Source organism: Rhinoderma darwinii, chromosome 1, assembly GCF_050947455.1.
Source record: "Rhinoderma darwinii isolate aRhiDar2 chromosome 1, aRhiDar2.hap1, whole genome shotgun sequence".
Lineage (NCBI taxonomy): Eukaryota > Metazoa > Chordata > Amphibia > Anura > Rhinodermatidae > Rhinoderma > Rhinoderma darwinii.
In genome coordinates this window covers 548,640,114-548,659,206 of record NC_134687.1, presented here as the reverse complement: position 1 = coordinate 548,659,206, position 19,093 = coordinate 548,640,114, and the positions used below count along the sequence as shown (strand labels likewise).

General features: G+C 42.4%; 1 protein-coding gene across 1 annotated transcript in view; it reads left to right on the top strand.

Annotated features, from left to right (window-relative positions):
* The first annotated feature begins 5,539 nt into the window (after window positions 1–5,539).
* ATG10 (autophagy related 10) overlaps window positions 5,540–19,093 on the top strand; it is a 198,275-nt gene continuing 184,721 nt past the window's right edge. Inside the window, exon 1 of the mRNA XM_075854861.1 lies at window positions 5,540–5,580. Within this exon, the coding sequence (XP_075710976.1) occupies window positions 5,541–5,580 (40 nt within the window). The 5' untranslated portion in view covers window position 5,540. The remainder of the gene's footprint in view (window positions 5,581–19,093) is intronic.

Genomic DNA, 19,093 nt, shown 5'->3' with positions numbered 1-19,093 from the left:
GCTGTGGGGGTGTTTTTCAGCAGGGCAGGTGGGACAGGGAGACTGGTCAGGGTTGAGGGAAACATGAATGGAACAATGTACAGAGATATTCTTAATGAAAACCTGATCCAGAGTGCTCTGGACCTCAGACTGGGCAGAAGGTTCACCTTCCAACAAGGCAATGAAGCACACAGCCAAGATAACACTTGGCTTGTGACTTAGGGACAACTCTGTGAATATCCTTGAGTGGTCCAGCCAGAGCCCTGACTTGAACACAATCGAACAATCTCTGGAGAAACCTGAAAATGACTGTCCATCGACAATCCCCATCCAACCTGACTTGAGAGGATCTGTAGAGAAAATGGCAGAGAATGTCCAAATCCAGGTGTGAAAACCTTGTGGCATCATACCCAAGAAGACTGGAGGCTGTTATCGCTGCCAAAGGTGCTTCAACTAAGTACTGAGTAAAGTGTCTGAATACTTATGTCAATGCAATATTTTATTTTTTTTATTTTCAATAAATTAGCAAAGATTACTAACAGTCTGTTTTCACTCTGTCATTATATGGTATTGAGTGCAGAATAATGGGGAAAGACTTAATTTTTATTTTATTTTAGCACATGGCCTCAACATAACAATATGTGAAAAAAATTATAGGGTCTGAAGACTTTCCGAATGCATTGTAGCTTTTAACTGTAGTGAGTTATGATATAAAAACCCAGCTTCAACCAAAATTCTTTTTTTTTTAGTTTCAGATGAAGTTACCTAGAGGAAAAACAAAACCAATTCAGTAATGAAAATGCATCTCACAAGGTAGTAAAGTACACAGTTGGTTTCTGATGTGCAATAATGTCTGTCCATTTACTGCACACACTAGGCTGACATTCCACCAAGGCAACACCACAGTATCGTTTACAGCAGCTGTCATCACACCTGTCAGCGGGATTTAGGCCTGTGATGAAGCATATCTATCTCTAAGTTTTCAGGAGGTGGAAAAGCAAGTAGTCATATTCCATCTTAGCAGCTCTTAGACCACCAGGTTGAATGACAAGGCAGCAGAAGCCTCACAAGATGTCAAGACATTGTGTACCATGACTCTGTACAACTCAAACTAGTGAATGGAAAAGCACGTTAATGTGATGCTGGATTATATCAAATTCAAGAGATAATTTATTACTAAATAGCAATAAGTCAATGCCCACAACACCAGTTCATCTTGTTCATTTTCCCACCAAGCCACAGCATGCACTACTGTATGAGGGTGACTATATTGAGCTCTGCCGTATACGTTACAGAAATAGTTCACTAAGTCAATGCCCACAACACAAGTTCATGTTATCCATTTTCCTACCAAGCCACAGCATGCACTACTGTACGTGGGTGACCATATTGAGCTCTGCCATATAAGTTACAGAAATAGTTCACAACCTGAGACCACTACTGTACCACTAATAAGATACTGAATAGAGTGCTTGCAATAAAATAAGAGTGCATTCAAAAATATGCAAAATAGCGCTCTCCTAGAAGGAAGAAAACTGTCTGTCTAGTGCCACCTGTAGGCCACCTCTAGTGCCACCTATAAACGTCTCTCTACAGGCAGCTATAGTGCCACCTTCATTCTGGAGAAGAGCTATTTTGTTCACTTTTTGCCAGATCTCTACACGGAAAATTAGTTCTCCAAACTTCCCATTGACATCCAAAATGTTTGGCGGTATTGAACAAAATATTTTGTATTTTGTAATAAAATGGGCATATTACTGCTATATACTGTCTTTTTATATGGAAAAACATATATTTTTTTTAAATTGTGACTGGAATTGTTCTAGAAAATATGTAAAAAGTATGTATGATTATTTATTCACCTCTTATATAGAGGTTGAATCCAGTCTGGGTAGTTAAGGATCCCCAGAAGGTAGATTTGCTCGTTCAGTTGGTGTTATTTTTACTGCTACGGAATACCGTTTGTCAATAACTATGTGCTGGCTTTATTTACTTGAGCCAAACGAAAGCACGACAAGTTATTTTCTAAAGAGGAATTACTTACTCTAGTCTAAACGTGGCTACTGCTGCTGTGTTAACAGAGGGCTGGTTCCAGTGCGAGCGCAGGGACTGCAGAGTAGCTTATGTAACAGAGGGAAAGCGTGCACAGAATTTTTATAAAAGATCTTTGAAATCCAAGAAACAGAAAAGCAGGCTTCATAATGGCGAATAACAATCGAGCAGACTATATTAATAGCCATTAACTGCTCGAAGCTCATTTAGTATAGTAAAAATAGTTACGCGATCAACATCTCATTTTATGTTCTTTTCTTGCAATATGGTAGGTGTTTTTTTATATTTAGGGTATACATATATTTCTGCAGTCCTCTAACCAAATGAAACATTATCATTGACACTATTGTCATTGTGATAATATAAAAAGAGAGTAGGGTACATTCCAGATTTAGAGAATGTGCTGAGAAACCTTTATTCCATATTCATGTAATTTCTAAAGCATTATTTATGAATGCAGGAAAATGCCAGTATGCAGCACAAAAGCTCATTTTCCTGTCATTTCATGACATGTGTCTGTTTCTTTGTCAAGGAACATGTCTTAGTTAATAGAACTAATTTCTACTTTAAATAAGTTCGTCACAATGAAGGGTGGACCTAGCCAGACATGGGTATAAGACAGTGTCATGTCTGGAAAAGAAAAGCAGTAAATTGTATATAATAATTAATCTTCTTCGAGTGGTGGGGTTTATGAGAATGAACCAGAAAACCAGGAGATTGTATAATTTTGTCGGTGTGAGATTCTTCACTTGTTGCCTATGTCTCCAAAACTAGCCACTAAGGCCCCCTTCAGATAACATTTCTTCCCTACACTTATTGTGTACTTCGGGACACAAAGGGGGCACTATAACAACGTGGGGCCTAAAGGGGGCACTTTTAGCGTCAGGAGCACTATGAATGTCTGGGTCACTATCTTCCACTATTGTATTGATGGGCACTGCCTGTCACTATCTTTGTGACACTATTATTTTGGGGTATTTATATTTATGACACCGATTTCTGTTGCTGGTTTTTTTTATTAGTTCCAATATTTCTGAAGTACAGTATTTGGGAGCACTGTGCAATATCACAGGTACAGTATTTGGGAAAATTACGCAGGTACAGGCATAGCATTTGGGGTAGCATCAGGATGAACAGTGTAACGATCTGTGGGTATGTGGACCCACTGGGCCTACCGCCGTAGCAGGATAGGAGCTCTCCAAACAGTGTACCAAGTAAAGTCTATAGTCCGAGCAAGGGTACCTGTGGTAGTACAGACAGTAGTGATGGCTAGGCTCAGATGGAACCTTGGCAGCAGACACCAGGTAGCACGGGATACAGGTAGCAGGAACAGGAAAACACTAAGGGACCATTTCCTAGACTGACATGGGAAAACACAACAACGCTCAGGCAGTGATTGAAGGGGCAGGGCCCTTCTTAAAGTCCAGGGTGATTACACAATTCTAAACATGTGTGCGCACTGGCCCTTTAAGTCTGGCATCTCCGGGAAGGAAGGCGTCGTCGAGACTACGGGCTGCGGCTGCTACAAAGAGTTTGTATAGAGGGTGCTGGAAAAGCAAGGAACCAAAGATGTCTGGGAAGCAAACTCTGAAGAGGTAGGTTCTGGCTGTAAGAGGTCTTTAATCGAACTACTCAAATCAGGGAAGACGTCACCTGTGTGTCCAAAAAATTGCCATAGTGGCATTCAGGGTTTACCGCATCCCTAGAATTACAGACAGTCTGTAAACTATTGTTTATATCAATCAATCAGATTACTTCATTCATTTCCAAATAAATATAGCAATCCTTTGAAAATGTCAGACTTCCAGGTATGGATCACATCAATTTTACCTTTTTAAACCGTATTCCTTGCCTAGGACTGGTACTAAGAAAATATCGGAATGATTAAAATATAACTGCTCTACTGAGATCTCTCCTTTTATGGCACAATATAACATCCTTATATACATAGTGACCAAGTTGCCAACTTTCAAGAATTGCTTTCAGGGATATTCTAGATGTGTAGCACATAAGCCCTGTTCCTAAATAACAGTGCCATGGTGCTCCTATTAAGGATAAGGCCACACGGTGCGCCTTTGACGCGGTTTTGTTGCGTTTGCAAACCGCATGCGGTCAACTGCATGCGTTTTTTGTCTCCGTAAGGCCTCGTTTACACGAGCGTGATATACATCCGTGCGACGCTCGTGCTTTTCACACGTGTCGTACGGACCTATGTAAGTCTATAGGGGCATGCAGACAGTCCGTGAGTTTTGCTCAGCGTGAGTACTCACGACATGTGCTATATTTGTGCGCTGTACGCGCGTCACGCACCCATTGAAGTCAATGGGTGCGTGAAAATCATGCAGGTCACACGGAAGCACTTCCGTGCGAACTGCGTGATTCGCGCAACAGCTGTCAAACTCTGTCATAATGATGGCGCATCCTACGCTGATGACACACGGAGCTGTTAAGTGCCTTTTGCGCACGCAAAATGCAGCGTTTTTTGCATGCGCAAAACGCACACGCTCGTGTAAACCAGGCCTAATGCTGCAGTTCTGTTGCGTTTTTAAAGGAAATAATTGATGGACATAGTTGTTGAGGCTTGTTAGGTGCTGCCTGTATATAGTTCATTACAAGGCATTGCAGAACTGTTAGAAAAAAACGCAAGCAGTTCAGCAACAACTTTGGCAGCGCGGTTATTAACCGCATGCGGTCGGACATTATGAAGATGCAGTTAACTGCACAAAAAACACATTGTAATATAATAGCAGCAGTCTGTCCATAACAAACATTTCACCATTGACTTCTATTGAAAAATGACTTGCTGCAGTTTAAAAACGCAACATAAACGCACTGTGACCGCACCGTGTGGCCTTACCCTAACAGCGCCAGGGCATGCTATAAATAGTTTCTGTCAAATCACCACTATAAACAGTGCCTGCCAGAGATTGCCATCCTAAACATTGCTAAAGTGCCCCCATATATAGTTCCAGACAGAAAGTGCCCCCTTAAACAGTGCCCAAATAAACCGTACCTGTCAGAGCGCCCCATAAACTGCTTACCAGAAAGTGCCTCATGAGTAGTTTGTCAGATTGCCCCCATCCACATAAGTTATACACATCTGTGCTGATCTCTATTAGCAGAGTTCAGCACCATCAGTGCTTTAATTGGGAGTCCCGGGCAATAAAGGGGGTATTGTCAAGTACACTGAGATATTATATACATCATAAACAATGACTCAGTCTCTTATTCCAGGGCCACAGGAAGGTCACTCAGATGTCTTATTTTCCACAAAAACAGATTTTGAGAAAACAGTATGTTTCACCTGCACATTTCTCATATCATATCAAACCAAAGCAATGAGCTCATGGCCGACATGTACACTGTCCTACTCAGCAGGAGGGTGAGTTACTCGTGCAGCATCTCTAGAGATGTCCATACCCCAGCCTGAAGGAAGAGAGTTTATAGTCCAGAGATTGTGGTAATGTAGACAGGCTGCAGTATGTAGTGCATTACGGTAGTGGGAAGCAATGGATGCTGGGAGATGCACAATAGAGCAGGAAGAGACATGTGAGTTGTGTTAACGTATGTCTGCAAAGGAAACGTGCTGTAAAACATCTATATATATATATATATATATATATGTATATATATATATATATATACATATATATACACATACATACATACATAAACAACATTTATATATATATTTACACACATATATATATATATGTATATATGTACACACACAGCGTATACACACAACCTATACACACATATATATATGCATATACAGCGTATACACAACATATATATATATATATATATATATATATATACACACACACACACACACATATATAAATACACACACAAATAAATACATATGTAAACAACATACATATATAGACACACACACACATACACACACACACACACACACACACACACAGCGTATACACACATATATATATATATATATATATGTACACACAGCGTATACACACAACCTATACACACACATATATATATATATATATGCATATACAGCGTATACATACACAACATATATATATATATATATATACACACACACATACAACGTATGCACGCACATATATAAATACACACACACAAATAAATACATATGTAAACAACATACATATATATATACATACACACATACACACACGCATATATACATATATATGTGTGTGTGTGTGTGTGTGTGTGTGTGTGTGTGTGTGTGTGTGTATATACACATACACACATACATACAATAGAACCTCTTTGAGACGACCACCCAAATTTGCCTTGAAAGTGGTCTTCTAGGTGGGGGACTCTTCTCAACAAGGTGGTCTTTTATATATGTTTAACTACACAACACACATATTTTTTATATATAAATATATACTATGTATTATATATATACACACGCTTTATGGTCAAAAGTATTGGGACACGCCTCTTAATCATTGCTGATGGGTCTGGTTCGACTCCCGGGACCCCTGCCGCAGCGCTTGTACGAGCGTCGCCTCCCCTTCATTTCTTCTTGATGACTGTGAATATTCGACACATATTTAGTGGCGATTCACAGGTTTTGCAGCCTTTTCTCCCATTGAAGTGAATGGGAGAAAAGGCTGCAATACCTGTGGATCGCCACTACATCTGTGTCGAACATTCACAGTGAGCAGAGCAAGAAGAAATTAAAGGGAATAAGCGGGGGTCCCGGGAGTCGGACCCTGACCATCAGCTATTAATGACCTATCTTAAGGATAGGCCATCAATTTTTATCTGCTGGAAAAGCCCTTTAACATCAGCACAAAAACTGTGCGCTGGGAGCTGCATGGCATTGGTTTCCATGGCCGAGTAGCTGCATGCTGACTACACCCCTAGATACATTTTTTGAGGGGTGTTATTTCCTAATTGGGCTAAATTTTCTGTGGTTTCCACTGGTACCTCAGAGGTTTTGCAAATGCGACATGGCGTCAGAAAACCATTCCAGCAAAATCTGCGCTTTTAAAGCCAAATTGCGCTCTTACCTTTTTGAGCCCTGCTGTAAGCTCAAACAGTGACTGTCGTAAAAAGGTGTATTGGCGGTCACTAAGGGGTTAAGAGCAAACAAAGTAACGATCAAATCAAGTAAATAATAAAAACACCAGAAAAAAAGTGACAGTTTTTTTTGATCGTAGCTGCAAAGTGTTTTTATTATTGACAATGTTATAATGCTGTTATGTGTGTAATGAGTGGAGTACGCTGCTTGGTTGTTTTTGACAATCATTTCACAAATAAATGTACTAAACACACAAATATGTTGACACTTAGTACTCTCTGTCAGTTGTAGAGAAAGGCTTAATGCCTGCTTCAGTTATTTTCTTCAGGGTGCTATCCGTTTTTTTAACGGATAGCACCCTAACACATTCATTTCAATGGGGCCATGCACGCTTCCGTTGTTTTAACTGAACCGTGTGGCTGTTCCGTCAAAAATAGGACAGGTCCTACTCCTGTCAGTTTTTGACAGAACAGTCTTGGCCTTTTCATTGATTTCGTCCGTGAAACAACGGACTGCACACGGAAGCCATCCCTGTGCGGTCCATGTTTCACGGATCCCTCACTAACGGCCGTACGACGACCAACGGAAGTGTGCATGAGGCCTTAGGCAGTTCTAAGTAATGTCTGCGGTTTTGTCTGAATAATATTACTACATAATTTTAACAGTATTCAGCTGTATTAGTGAATGTAGAACACAAAAAAAAAATAAGAAAAATCTTTATGTATTCTATGCTGTGATTGAGGGGTGTTTATATTCTTAACAATTGTTTTAGAAAATATTCCTAGAACTATCATATTTACACGTATTCAGAACAATATATGTTTGCTTTTACTTTACAAATTCCCCACACAATAAAAGCATACAGTTGATATCTGTTTGACAGATCCATTTTTTTTAACCCCCTTGTTCACCTTGATGTAATAGTATATGAAGGGAGGTAGTTCCCATTCCTTGACATACTATTAATTCAGGGTGATTACTAGGGCATTGCCAGTGTACTCATGTGATCACCGGCAGGAGTGTAGCTGTAATACAGAGTAACACTCCCACCGCAACTGCCACACACTCCCATCAGTCAACCTCTTCAATACCTCTATTTGATAGTGGCACAACCTTTGTGACAGATTTCATCACCCATGGCAAAGCTATGGAGACAGCCAGGGAGCTGAGAATGGATTCCAGGGCTGTCTCAGATGCCAGTCCCTTTTCCTGTGCACAAGCACAATATATGAGCATACATTGGTTTGTTTTAAGCTCATCAGAAAGTGTCTTCCTGTAACTTAGAATTCTCTAATAGGTTATATGGAAAGGTGTTTTCTACACTGGACAACCCCATTGAAGTCACTTTAGAGGACTAAATAGTCTTCCAGTAATCTGGTGTGGCCGTACCTGATGATTTTGGCTGGATTGGCCAATGATCTAATGTTTATGGGGGCCTCCCGACTTTTCCCATACGGCAAATGTCAGGGGAATGGAAAGATCGAGCATGCTTGATTGTAACATGTCTGATCGTTTGTTCCCATGGAAGACAAGCCTTATTCCTCTCTACCTATTGAAATAAGTTTAAGGGAGAGTTTGACCAACAGTTATTGAATGTGTATGACCACTTTAAAGGTTTTTTTTTGACAAATCAATTTTTTTGCGCCTTTAATATGTAAGTCAGCTATACTTACATATAGTTGAATGCTGCAGTAGGCAGATGCGCCGTTCCACCCCTTTCGACCATTCTCCTCTTCAGTCACGTGACCACCAAGTACCGTTTTTTTTTTTAATCTGAGTAGACTGAAATGGGCGGGCCATGAAACTCACACCCAGCCCAAAACGGAGCAATTGGTGTACGGGCTCAATAGAAGGCCTATGAGCGCGTACACCAACTGTTTGGCTTTCCAAGAAAAGCCGATCTGAAACGAAGTGGCTCAGTGCGCATTCAAGTGCTTCTGCCAGCTCATTTTAGCGATCGGTGGGGGTGTCGGTGCTCAGACCCACACCGATCAAAACTTTTTGAAAGTTTTTTGAAAGCTTAGTTACTCTCACGTGACTGAGAAGGGAAACGGTGGAAAAGGGAGAAACGCCGCATCTGGCTGTTGGAGCATTGATCTATATGTTAGTAGTGCTGACTCACATATTAAAGATGCCCAAAACAATATTTGCCCGGAAAACCCCTTTAGGCTGGATTCACACGACCATGTTACGTCGGTAATGGACGGAACGTATTTCGGACGGAAGTCCCGGAACGAACACAGTGCAGGGAGCCGGGCTCCTAGCATCATAGTAATGTACGATGCTAGGAGTCCCTGCCTCGCTGCAGGACAACTGTCCCATACTGAAAACATGATTACAGTACAGGACAGTTGTCCAGTATTCAGTGAACTACCTCCTCCTAGTCATAGATGTGCACCAAAGTACGTTTAGGAGGTTGTATACAGTACTTGTTATGCTCAGCCAGCAACCTGGATACAAAAGCAGAGTAGTTCAATCCTCCCGAACTTCCCAGAAATAGATGTCAATTCAATCCAATTTAGATCTCCCATTGGACATGCCCTTGGTCCCAGGTGGTCACAGTATTGTTCTTTTTACTGTTCAAGTAAGAAATTAATAAAACACGGACATAGTGCAATAAAGCTTAAAAAGCCAAGAACCTTTGTTTTTTTTAAATTTATTTATGCGCACAAATGAGCACTTTAAAATGACATATAATAAAATCAATGTGGCATCCTAGATCAAATGCCTGACTCGAGTAATAAGGTGGTAAGGCTTGGGCGGAATCTTCATCTTAAACGTTATCTGGGGCATAGCTTCTATGCATTCATGATTGAAGCTCCTGAATAACAGTTAGGCTGGGTTCGCACTACCTATTTTCAGGCGTAAACGAGGCTATTATGCCTCCATTTACGCCTGAAAATATGGCTCCAATACGTCGGCAAACATCTGCCCATTCATTTGAATGGGTTTGCCGACGTACTGTGCCGACGACCTGTAATTTACGCGTCGTCGTTTGACAGCTGTCAAACGACGACGCCTAAAATGACTGCCTCGTCAAAGAAGTGCAGAACACTTCTTTGGACGTTTTTTGGAGCCGTTTTCTCATAGACGCCCTTGAAAACAGCTCCATATTTTCAGACGTAATTGCAGTTATCGTGTGCACATACCCTTAGAGTTTACTGTGGTTTTTAAAAGGCAGTTAGCTGGCCACTCCTGATAAAGAACACTTTATGTTTAATTATTTTGCCTATTAGATCTCAATTTGCATAAAAATATGATCAAATAATTTGAGGATATCAGTAAGTTTTGCTAGTATTTATTTTAACGATTTTTTATTTATTATTTAATGTAGTAGTTTATTTTGTTAGGCTGGGTTTACACCTGCATTGCTGCGACCGTTGTTCCGCTCCGCTAGAGCAGCAGAACAAGGGAAAACTACGGTTCCTTTGCACTATTGACTTTAATGGGTTCCGTCGGCTTTCCATTGGGGTCTCTATGGTTTTAACGGAAGCAATAGCGCAGCATGCTGTGCTATCGTTTCCGGTAATCTCTGCCGGATCTGCGATAGAGGCCCCTAACGGAACCTTTAATGCAGATGTAAACAGAGCCTTAAGAGTACTGTTACTTTGTTTGCATTAGATGTTGTAACTACCACAACATACTCTACACTGGCTTATAGCAGATAATATACAGTCAATAAGAACTCCGCTACTGTATGTGTTTTGTCATGGTGTGATGTACAAACCCATCAGGATCAGCTTCAGGTGTATACGGGCCCTTCCGAGATAGAGCTATTAACCCACCCTCACGTTTCTTTATGCCTCTCCTACTGGTCTGTGTGAGCATATCCTATAGAAACTCCGCTTACACTATAGCCTGGTTCTTGGAATATTTCACAGAAATTATATATATAAACCTTATGGGGTTTTCTCGTGCAATGCCGTAGAGACTATACAGAGAATGGTGTGATCGAGGAAAAACATCCAGCAAAAGGGGTTTCTGTGAACATCAACAACTCGTCAACGAGAGAGGTCAGCGGTGGATGTCAGGAATCGTTATGACGAACCACCTGTGCACAGTCAGGCAAATTGCAGCCGATTGCAGCATTGGTGCTTCAACTAATGTGTCTGAAATCATTGTTCCTTTGCCACAGATTGGCTATAACAGCAGATGACCAGTGCCTATATATAATATATGACAAAGATTTTAGGACACCTACTCATTACACCTACAGGAGATTTTATGACATCCCATTCTGAATCCATAGGCATTAATTTGAAGTTGTTCCCCCCTTTGCAGCTAAAACAGCTTCCACTCTTCTGGGAAGGCTTTCTACAAGATTTTGGAGTGTGTCTGTGGGAATTTTTGGCCATTCATCCAGACTTGTGAGGTCAGACACTGATGTTGGACGAGAGGGCCTGGCTCGCAATATCTGTTCTAGTTCATCCCAAAAATGTTCAATGGGGTTGAGGTCAAGGCTCTGTGCGGGCCAGTCAAGTTCTTTCACACCAAACTCCCCCAACCATGCCTTTAAGGACTTTGCTTTGTGCGCATGGGCGCAGTCATGCTGGAATAGAAAAGGGCTTTCCCCAATCTGTTCCTACAAAGTTGGAAGCATACAATTGTCCAAAATGTCTTGATATGCTGAAGCATTAAGATTTCCCTTAACTAGAACAAAGGATCCTAGGCCAACCCCTGAAAAACAACCCTATATCATTATCCCTCCTCCACCAAACTTTACAGTTGGCACAATGCAGTGAGGCAGGTAACGCTCTTCTGGCATTCACCAAACCAAGACTCATCCATCAGACTGCCAGATAGAGAAGCGTAATTCATCACTCCACAGAACACGTTTCCATTACTCCAGAGTCCAGCAGCTGTGTCCTTTACACCACTCCATCCGACGCTTGGAATTGTGCTTGGTAATGCAAGGCTGGCATGCATCTGATTGACTATGGAAACCCATGCCATGTAGCTCCCGGCGCACAGTTTTTATGCTGATGTTAATGCCAGAGGAGGTTTGGAGCTCTGCAGTTATTGAGTCAGCAGAGCGTTGGTGACTTTTATGCACTATGCACCTCAGCAATTGGCGACCCCGCTCTGTAACTTTACGTGGTTACGTGTTCCTGTCGTTTCTATACACCTCCATTTTCCAATAATACCACTAATACCACTCACAGTTGATTGTGGAATATCTAGAAGGGAATTAATCTCACAAACTGACTGATTGCAATGGTAGCATCCTATTTCAGTACCAGTACCAGCTCAAATTCAGTGAGCTCTTTAGAACGACCCATTCTTTCACAAATGTTTGTAAAGGCAGACTGCATGGCTAGTCGCTGTATTTTATACATCTGTGGCAATGAGACCGAATGGAACTCCTGAATTCAAAGATTAAGAGGTGTCTGAATACTACACATACATATATATATATATATATATATATATATATATATATATATATATGTAGTAAAGATTGTGTGTACTAATATTCTCTTGCTGCAATTTGTTTTGTTATGGTGAGAACCAGCCTTTCTGTAATAAGATACTGCATCTTTTGCATTGATGGCAGAATTCTGCATTCACTATACTGTATGCTGACTCTGCAGATCAGTCATAGATGTGCAAAGTCATGGCATTCCAAAAGCTGGAGTGAAAGCCCATAAAGCAAAAAACAATGATGATTAACTGATGTTCATTATGTCTATTGCTAGCTATTGTTATCTGATCCGGTTTTGTGACAAACTACTTAAATGCTTTAAGGGTGCCCATACACATAGCATTTGTGCACCGTATGGTATGGTATATTGCCTCATGACAATAACCACACTTGGCTTTATGACGAATTTTACTGCGGCTGCGCGGATAGTACAGGTAATGCACACAAAAACTATGTGCTTCACATGTACTTGCTGAGCGGTCAAAAAACCATATGTGGTTTATGCCATGCAGTTCCCAGCCAGATGGCACAAACCGTCACTTGTACGGGCACCTGTAGGGCATAGTCAAATGGTGTGATCATATCACAATTTGTTTCGATTACCGCAAAATCACAGCAATAAACCACAATGTAACTACATTGTGTGACTATACCCTTAGTGTCAGGTTTTCCGTTTTTGTACTAGCATAGTTAGGGGCCTTTTTAAAGTGACTGTACATGAAACTATTGTAACTGTCACATAAATCTTGCCCCATCCTCTGGGTTAAGGCCTGTGACTAATGCTTTTAAAGTATTGCTGTTAGAATTGAAAGAAATTCTGTTTTGTAATGGCCTTAGTCCTTTTTCACGAGTCATGCAGCTGTCCACACTGTAAGAATGCACCTCTGGGAACATCTCTCATAAAACCCAACGACTGCGCATCTCTGATGTTCAGGTAAACTGCGCTTGCTTGTTCCTCGGCTGATTGTTGCCCTGTTTACACAAGGCAGTGATCGGGAACGAGGGTTCATATGAACGCTCGTTTGCCTGATAATTGGCCCATGTAAAAGGGCCTTAAGTCTAGGCAGACAGAGAATTCTAGGCAGACAGGTTGGCTTATGGAAGCCCCCTACTATCACATAACAGACTCTGTTTAGATCCACAAGACCTAAAAATAAAAGTTCATGATGTGCAGAGTTCATAAATAACACTTATCCCTATTCTATGAACATATATTCACATAATCACTACAACTGAAGAGACCAAAAAGCTCCACAATCCAGATTCCCATAGATATCCGAGTCCTGATTAGGTGCAGGGGTGATTAGATATGTAACTGCTCACCTTCCCACCCCTTTAGTAGAAAAAAAAGACCCCTAAATATGAGAGAGCACATATGCTCTATAATTGGTAAAGAGGGGTGATTGCATGAAGAAAAATTCCAGTATCACCCCCTGGGGTCCCTGGGTCATTGTTCTTGAAAGCTTTATTGCTCTCTCATATACAATGTATTCGGAAAGTCTTTAGACCCTTTTTTCACATTTTGTTATGTTGAGGTCTTGGGCAAAACAAAGAAAAATTCAAGTTTTTCTCCATCATTTTTCACTCAATACCCCATATTTACAAAGTAAAAACAAAATTCTAGAAATTTTTGCACATTTATTAAAAATGAAAAGCATAAAAGTCGCATGGATATAATTATTCTGACCCTTTGCTATGACACTTGAATTTTAGCTCTGTGGGCTCTCCCATTTCTCTAGATCATCTTTGAAATGTTTCTACACTTTGATTTGAGTCCATCTGTGGTAAATTAATTCGATTGGACATGATTTAACCCCCCCCCCCCCGTTGATATAAGGTATCACAGCTGTCAATTGTAACAACTGTGGGGTATGTGGACCCACTGGGCCGCTTTGCCGTAGCAGCTGGCCAAACAAGAGTCAATGATAGGCTATAGGACAAGAGTATGTGTATAGAAGATTCGACAGACGCTTGGCGTAGCAGACGCTTGGCCTAGCTGACGCGTGGCGTAGCAGACACATGGCACAGATGACACTCGGCACAAATGACACTTGCCTCCAACACTAGACTTCTCACAGGAACAAACACAATTGCTGGAAACGGGATACAGGATACGGGAACACAGGATACAACTAAGGGACTATTTGCAATAACTAACATGCACAGACACAACAATATTCAGACAATTTTCATAATTCAGGGTATTGTTGGGATTGGAAAGGGAACATTTACAGGTGCGCCTGGGGAGCACCTTTGGAAACTCTACAGGGCAATGCGGCCGCGTGTGCTAGTGCCTCCAGGGAGGGAGACGTTGGCAGGAGTTCAGGGGTCTGCGGTCGCGGCAGCTGAAAGGTAAAAAAAGACGGTGGTTCGCGACTGCAGACATTACAGTACCCCCCTTACGCCCCTCTTCTTAGGTCCAGAGTGTGAGAGGTATTTTTTTTAATGAGAGTAGGGGCATTAATGTTCTCTTCTGGCTCCCAAGACCTCTCCTCAGGACCAAACCCTTTCCAGTCCACCAGATAGAAAGTCTTTCCTCCTACTCTCTTGTAGTCCAGGATTTCCTTCACCTCAAAGACATCAGAAGAACCGTTGGGAGCAACTGTAGCACAAAGACATTTACTGTAGCGGTTCAGGACCACAGGCTTTAGGAGGGACACATGGAAATAATTGGGAATCCTAAGAGTAGGAGGCAGCCGAAGCTTATAGTATACAGTGTTTATTTGTTGCAAGACCTCGAAAAGGGCCGAGGAACTTAGGAGTGAGTTTGTGAGAAGGGATCTTGAGACAAATGTTTTTAGAAGATAGCCAGACCTGGGAAGACTGAAGAGGAACTTTCCTTTTTCTATCAACATACCTTTACATGGGAACAACTGCCTGAAGGATCGCAAACTTCGTTTGCTGCCAGATGTGAAGGAAAGTCCCAAATGAAGAATTAGCTGCCGATACTTGAGTCATGGCTGGCAGAGGAAGAGAAACACGTGGAGGCTGACTGTACACAATGTAGAATTGAAAAGAAGCAGTAGACTCACTTGTATGGTTATTATATAAGAATTCTGCCTAAGGCAGAAGCTGTACCCAATTCTGATGTTGGGCAGAAACAAAATGACGAAGATAATTTTCTAATATTTAATTGGTCCTTTCCACTTGGCCATTAGACTGTGGGTGATAGGCAGAAGAGAATCCAACTTCACATCCAGCAGATTACACAGGGCTCTCCAGAATTTGGACGTGAACTGTACACCCTGGTCCGAGACAATATGGAGGGGTCGTCCGTGTGATGTAAGATGTGTTGAATGAACAGATTTGCCAGACGAGGAGCATATGGAAGACCAGTTAAAGGAATGAAATGTGCCATTTTGGAGAAATGGTCCACCACTACCCAGACAGTAGTACATCCAGCCGAAGGAGGAAGGTCTGTAATAAAGTCCATAGCGATGTGTTGCCAGGGGGCATCAGGCACTGGCAGAGGTTGGAGCAGACCAGTAGGCATGGAATGGGTAGATTTGTTTAAGGCACAGTTTGTACAGGAGGAAACAGTCCACAACATCCCTAGGCAGCGTGGGCCACCAGTAGTGACGAGGAATAAAGTCCTGAGTCTTAGGGACACCAGAGTGCCCAGCCAGTTTGGAATTCGGTCCCCAGCGGAGAATTCTTTTTATACGGTCAGCAGGACTTTCTTGAGAATCATCTTGAGAATCATCTTGAGTGCTGAATTCTTGTTCTTGTTATTAAGGAGTGGAATCCTACTCGAGCACCATCACATACCAGAGTGCCGTACATTTCCTAGTTTTGACAAATATGTGAGATTTTTGTGATCCGTAAAGATAATGATAGGATGAGCAGCCCCCTCCAGCAGGTGTCTCCAGTCTTCCAAGACCAACTTGATGGCAAGTAATTATCGGTCCCCAATGGAGTAGTTGCGCTCAGCAGGAGAGAAAAGTTTGGAGAAGAATCCACACGATACTGCCCTTCCTTTGGAATTCTTCTAAAAGAAGAGTACTCCTGCACCGATGGAAGAGACATCAACCTCCAAGGAAAACTGTTGAGTCACATCAGGATAATGAAGAACAGAGCCAAAAGTCAAGACGCTCTTGAGGTTGCAGAATGGCGACTCTGCCTCAGGTGACCAGTCCTTAACATTCACTCCCTTCTTGGTAAGAGCTGAGATGGGAGCGGTAAGGGACGAGAAATTTGGGATGAATTGTCGATAAAAATTGGCAAACCCAAGAAATCTCTGCATAGCTCGGAGACCTTGAGGACATGGCCACTCCAAGACTGACTTCGCTCGCTCCGGATCCATTTTAAGACCACGATCATAAATAATATACCCTAGGAAGGGCAAGGATTTTTTTTTCAAAAACGCACTTCTCAATTTTCGCATACAGGCTATTCCCCCTTAAAGGCAACAATGCTTGGCCTACATGCTTACAATGTGTCGTCAGATCAGGTGAGTAGATCAAGATGTCATCAAGATGTCATCCAGATACACCACCACGCAGACATACAGAAGATCACGGAAGATGTCGTTTACGAATTCTTGGAACACTGCTGGAGCATTGCATAGTTCCAAGGGCATCACAAGATACTCGTAGTGACTGTCCCGGGTGTTTAATGCGATTTTCCATTCGTCACCCTGGCGGATACGGATCAGATTATAGGCCCAGCATAGATCCAGCTTGGTGAAAAGCTTGGCTCCACAAATCCTGCAAAGGAGCTCTGAGATAATCGGCAAGTGGTACTTGTTTTTTACTGTGATTTGATTCAACCCACGGTAGTCAATGCATGGTCGAAGAGATCCATCCTTCTTTTCCACAAAGAAGAATCCAGCTCTGGCTGGCAATGTAGACTTCCCGATGAACCTCCTCTCTAGGTTCTCCTTGACATACTCTGACATGGCCTGGGTTTTTGGCAAGGAGGGAGGATAAACCTGTCCGCGAGGTGGAGAGGGTTCAGGAAGCATCACGATAGGACAGTCATAGGGACAATGAGGAGGAAGGAGCCCTGCTTCCTTTTTGCTGAAGAAATCCGTGTAATGAACATATTTTGGAGGTAGTCCAGAGAGAGATTGGGGCAGAGGAGAAACAACAGGTAGAACCTGAGACAGGCAGCGGTGAAGACATCGGGGTCCCCATTGAAAGACCTCTCCAGAATGCCAATCAAGGACTGGGGAGTGCTGGCGAAGCCATGGCAATCCCAGCAGGAGGGGGTTAATAGCTTTGGTTAAGATGTAGAAGGCTAATCGCTCAGAATGCAGGACTCCTATGTGTAGTCTCAGTGACTTAGTGATAGACAGAATAAGATCTGGCAGGGGCTATCCATCAACAGATGCGACTGCCAAAGGTTTCTACAGAGGGACAGTGGCCAAATGGATAAAATTTGCAGCCGCTCCGGAATCCAAGTAAGCAGGCACACTGTGAGATCCTTCACTGGTGACAATAGACATGGGAATAGACAGTCTAGGAGAGAATTTAGCAGCAGAGGTAGATTCACCTTGAGTTGTCTCTCCAATCAGCCGTAGGTGCTGGAGATTTTGCGGGTTCTGAGGGCATTGGCACACAAAATGTTCCTTGTGACCACAGTATAGACACATTCTAGAAGAATGACAGTGTTGCCGCTCTTGATTGGATAGTCTGAGTCTGTGTATTTGCATTGGCTCCTCCAGGGATACAACAGGAGAGGGCAGATGAGGTCTTTGAAACGTTGGTGCCAATTGATAAGATCTCTTCTCCCGGCTAAAGGCCTGTTCACATCACCATTGCCCTTCCATTGAAGGGTTCCGTCTGAGGTTTCCATCGGGTTAACCCCACAACGGAAAGGCAAACGGAAACCTAAGCTTCTGTTCCCTCACCTTTGATATCAATGGGGACATAAACCTAGCTAATGGTTTCCGTCTGTCACCGTTGTGACAGGGTTCCGTTGTTCTTGACGGAACCAATACTTTGTCACAATGGTGACAGACGGAAACCATTAGCTAGGTTTCCGTCACCATCGAGTTCAATGGTGAGGGAAATGGAAGAGATTTCCGTTTGCCTTTCCATTGAGGGGTTAACCCGACAGAAACCTCAGACGGAACCCCTCAGCGGAACACAGACGGTGATGTGAACACACCTTTACTTCACAAGTGCGCTCTTGGATCCTCATATCGATCCGGATTGTTAGCAGTAACATAGTTACATAGTTATATAGGTTGAAAAAAGATATAGGTCCATCAGGTTCAACCTTTCTCCAAAAATTACCCGTCATTCATTGCTTGATTAATTATAACCCTCAATGCCATCGGTAGTAGATGGCGTATTCCCCTACAGTTGATTCCCCTTGATTAAGAGTCAGCAGTGAGGCAGCTGCAGAGGATGTTCGACCCGGTTCATCGAACACTGTACAGAAAGTCGTAAAAAAACTGTGGTAGATCAGAGAATTACGGACCCTCTCGTTCTAAGATGGGGTTCACCCATGCCAAGGCTTTGCCAGAGAGGACAGAAAGAGAGGAGAGAAATAACAGCGACCTTGCCCTCATCAGAGGGGATGAGATGGGCACGTACATTGAAGTGAATCATACACTGGTTAATTAAATCTCTACAGGTCTTAGGATCCCCGTCGTAGCG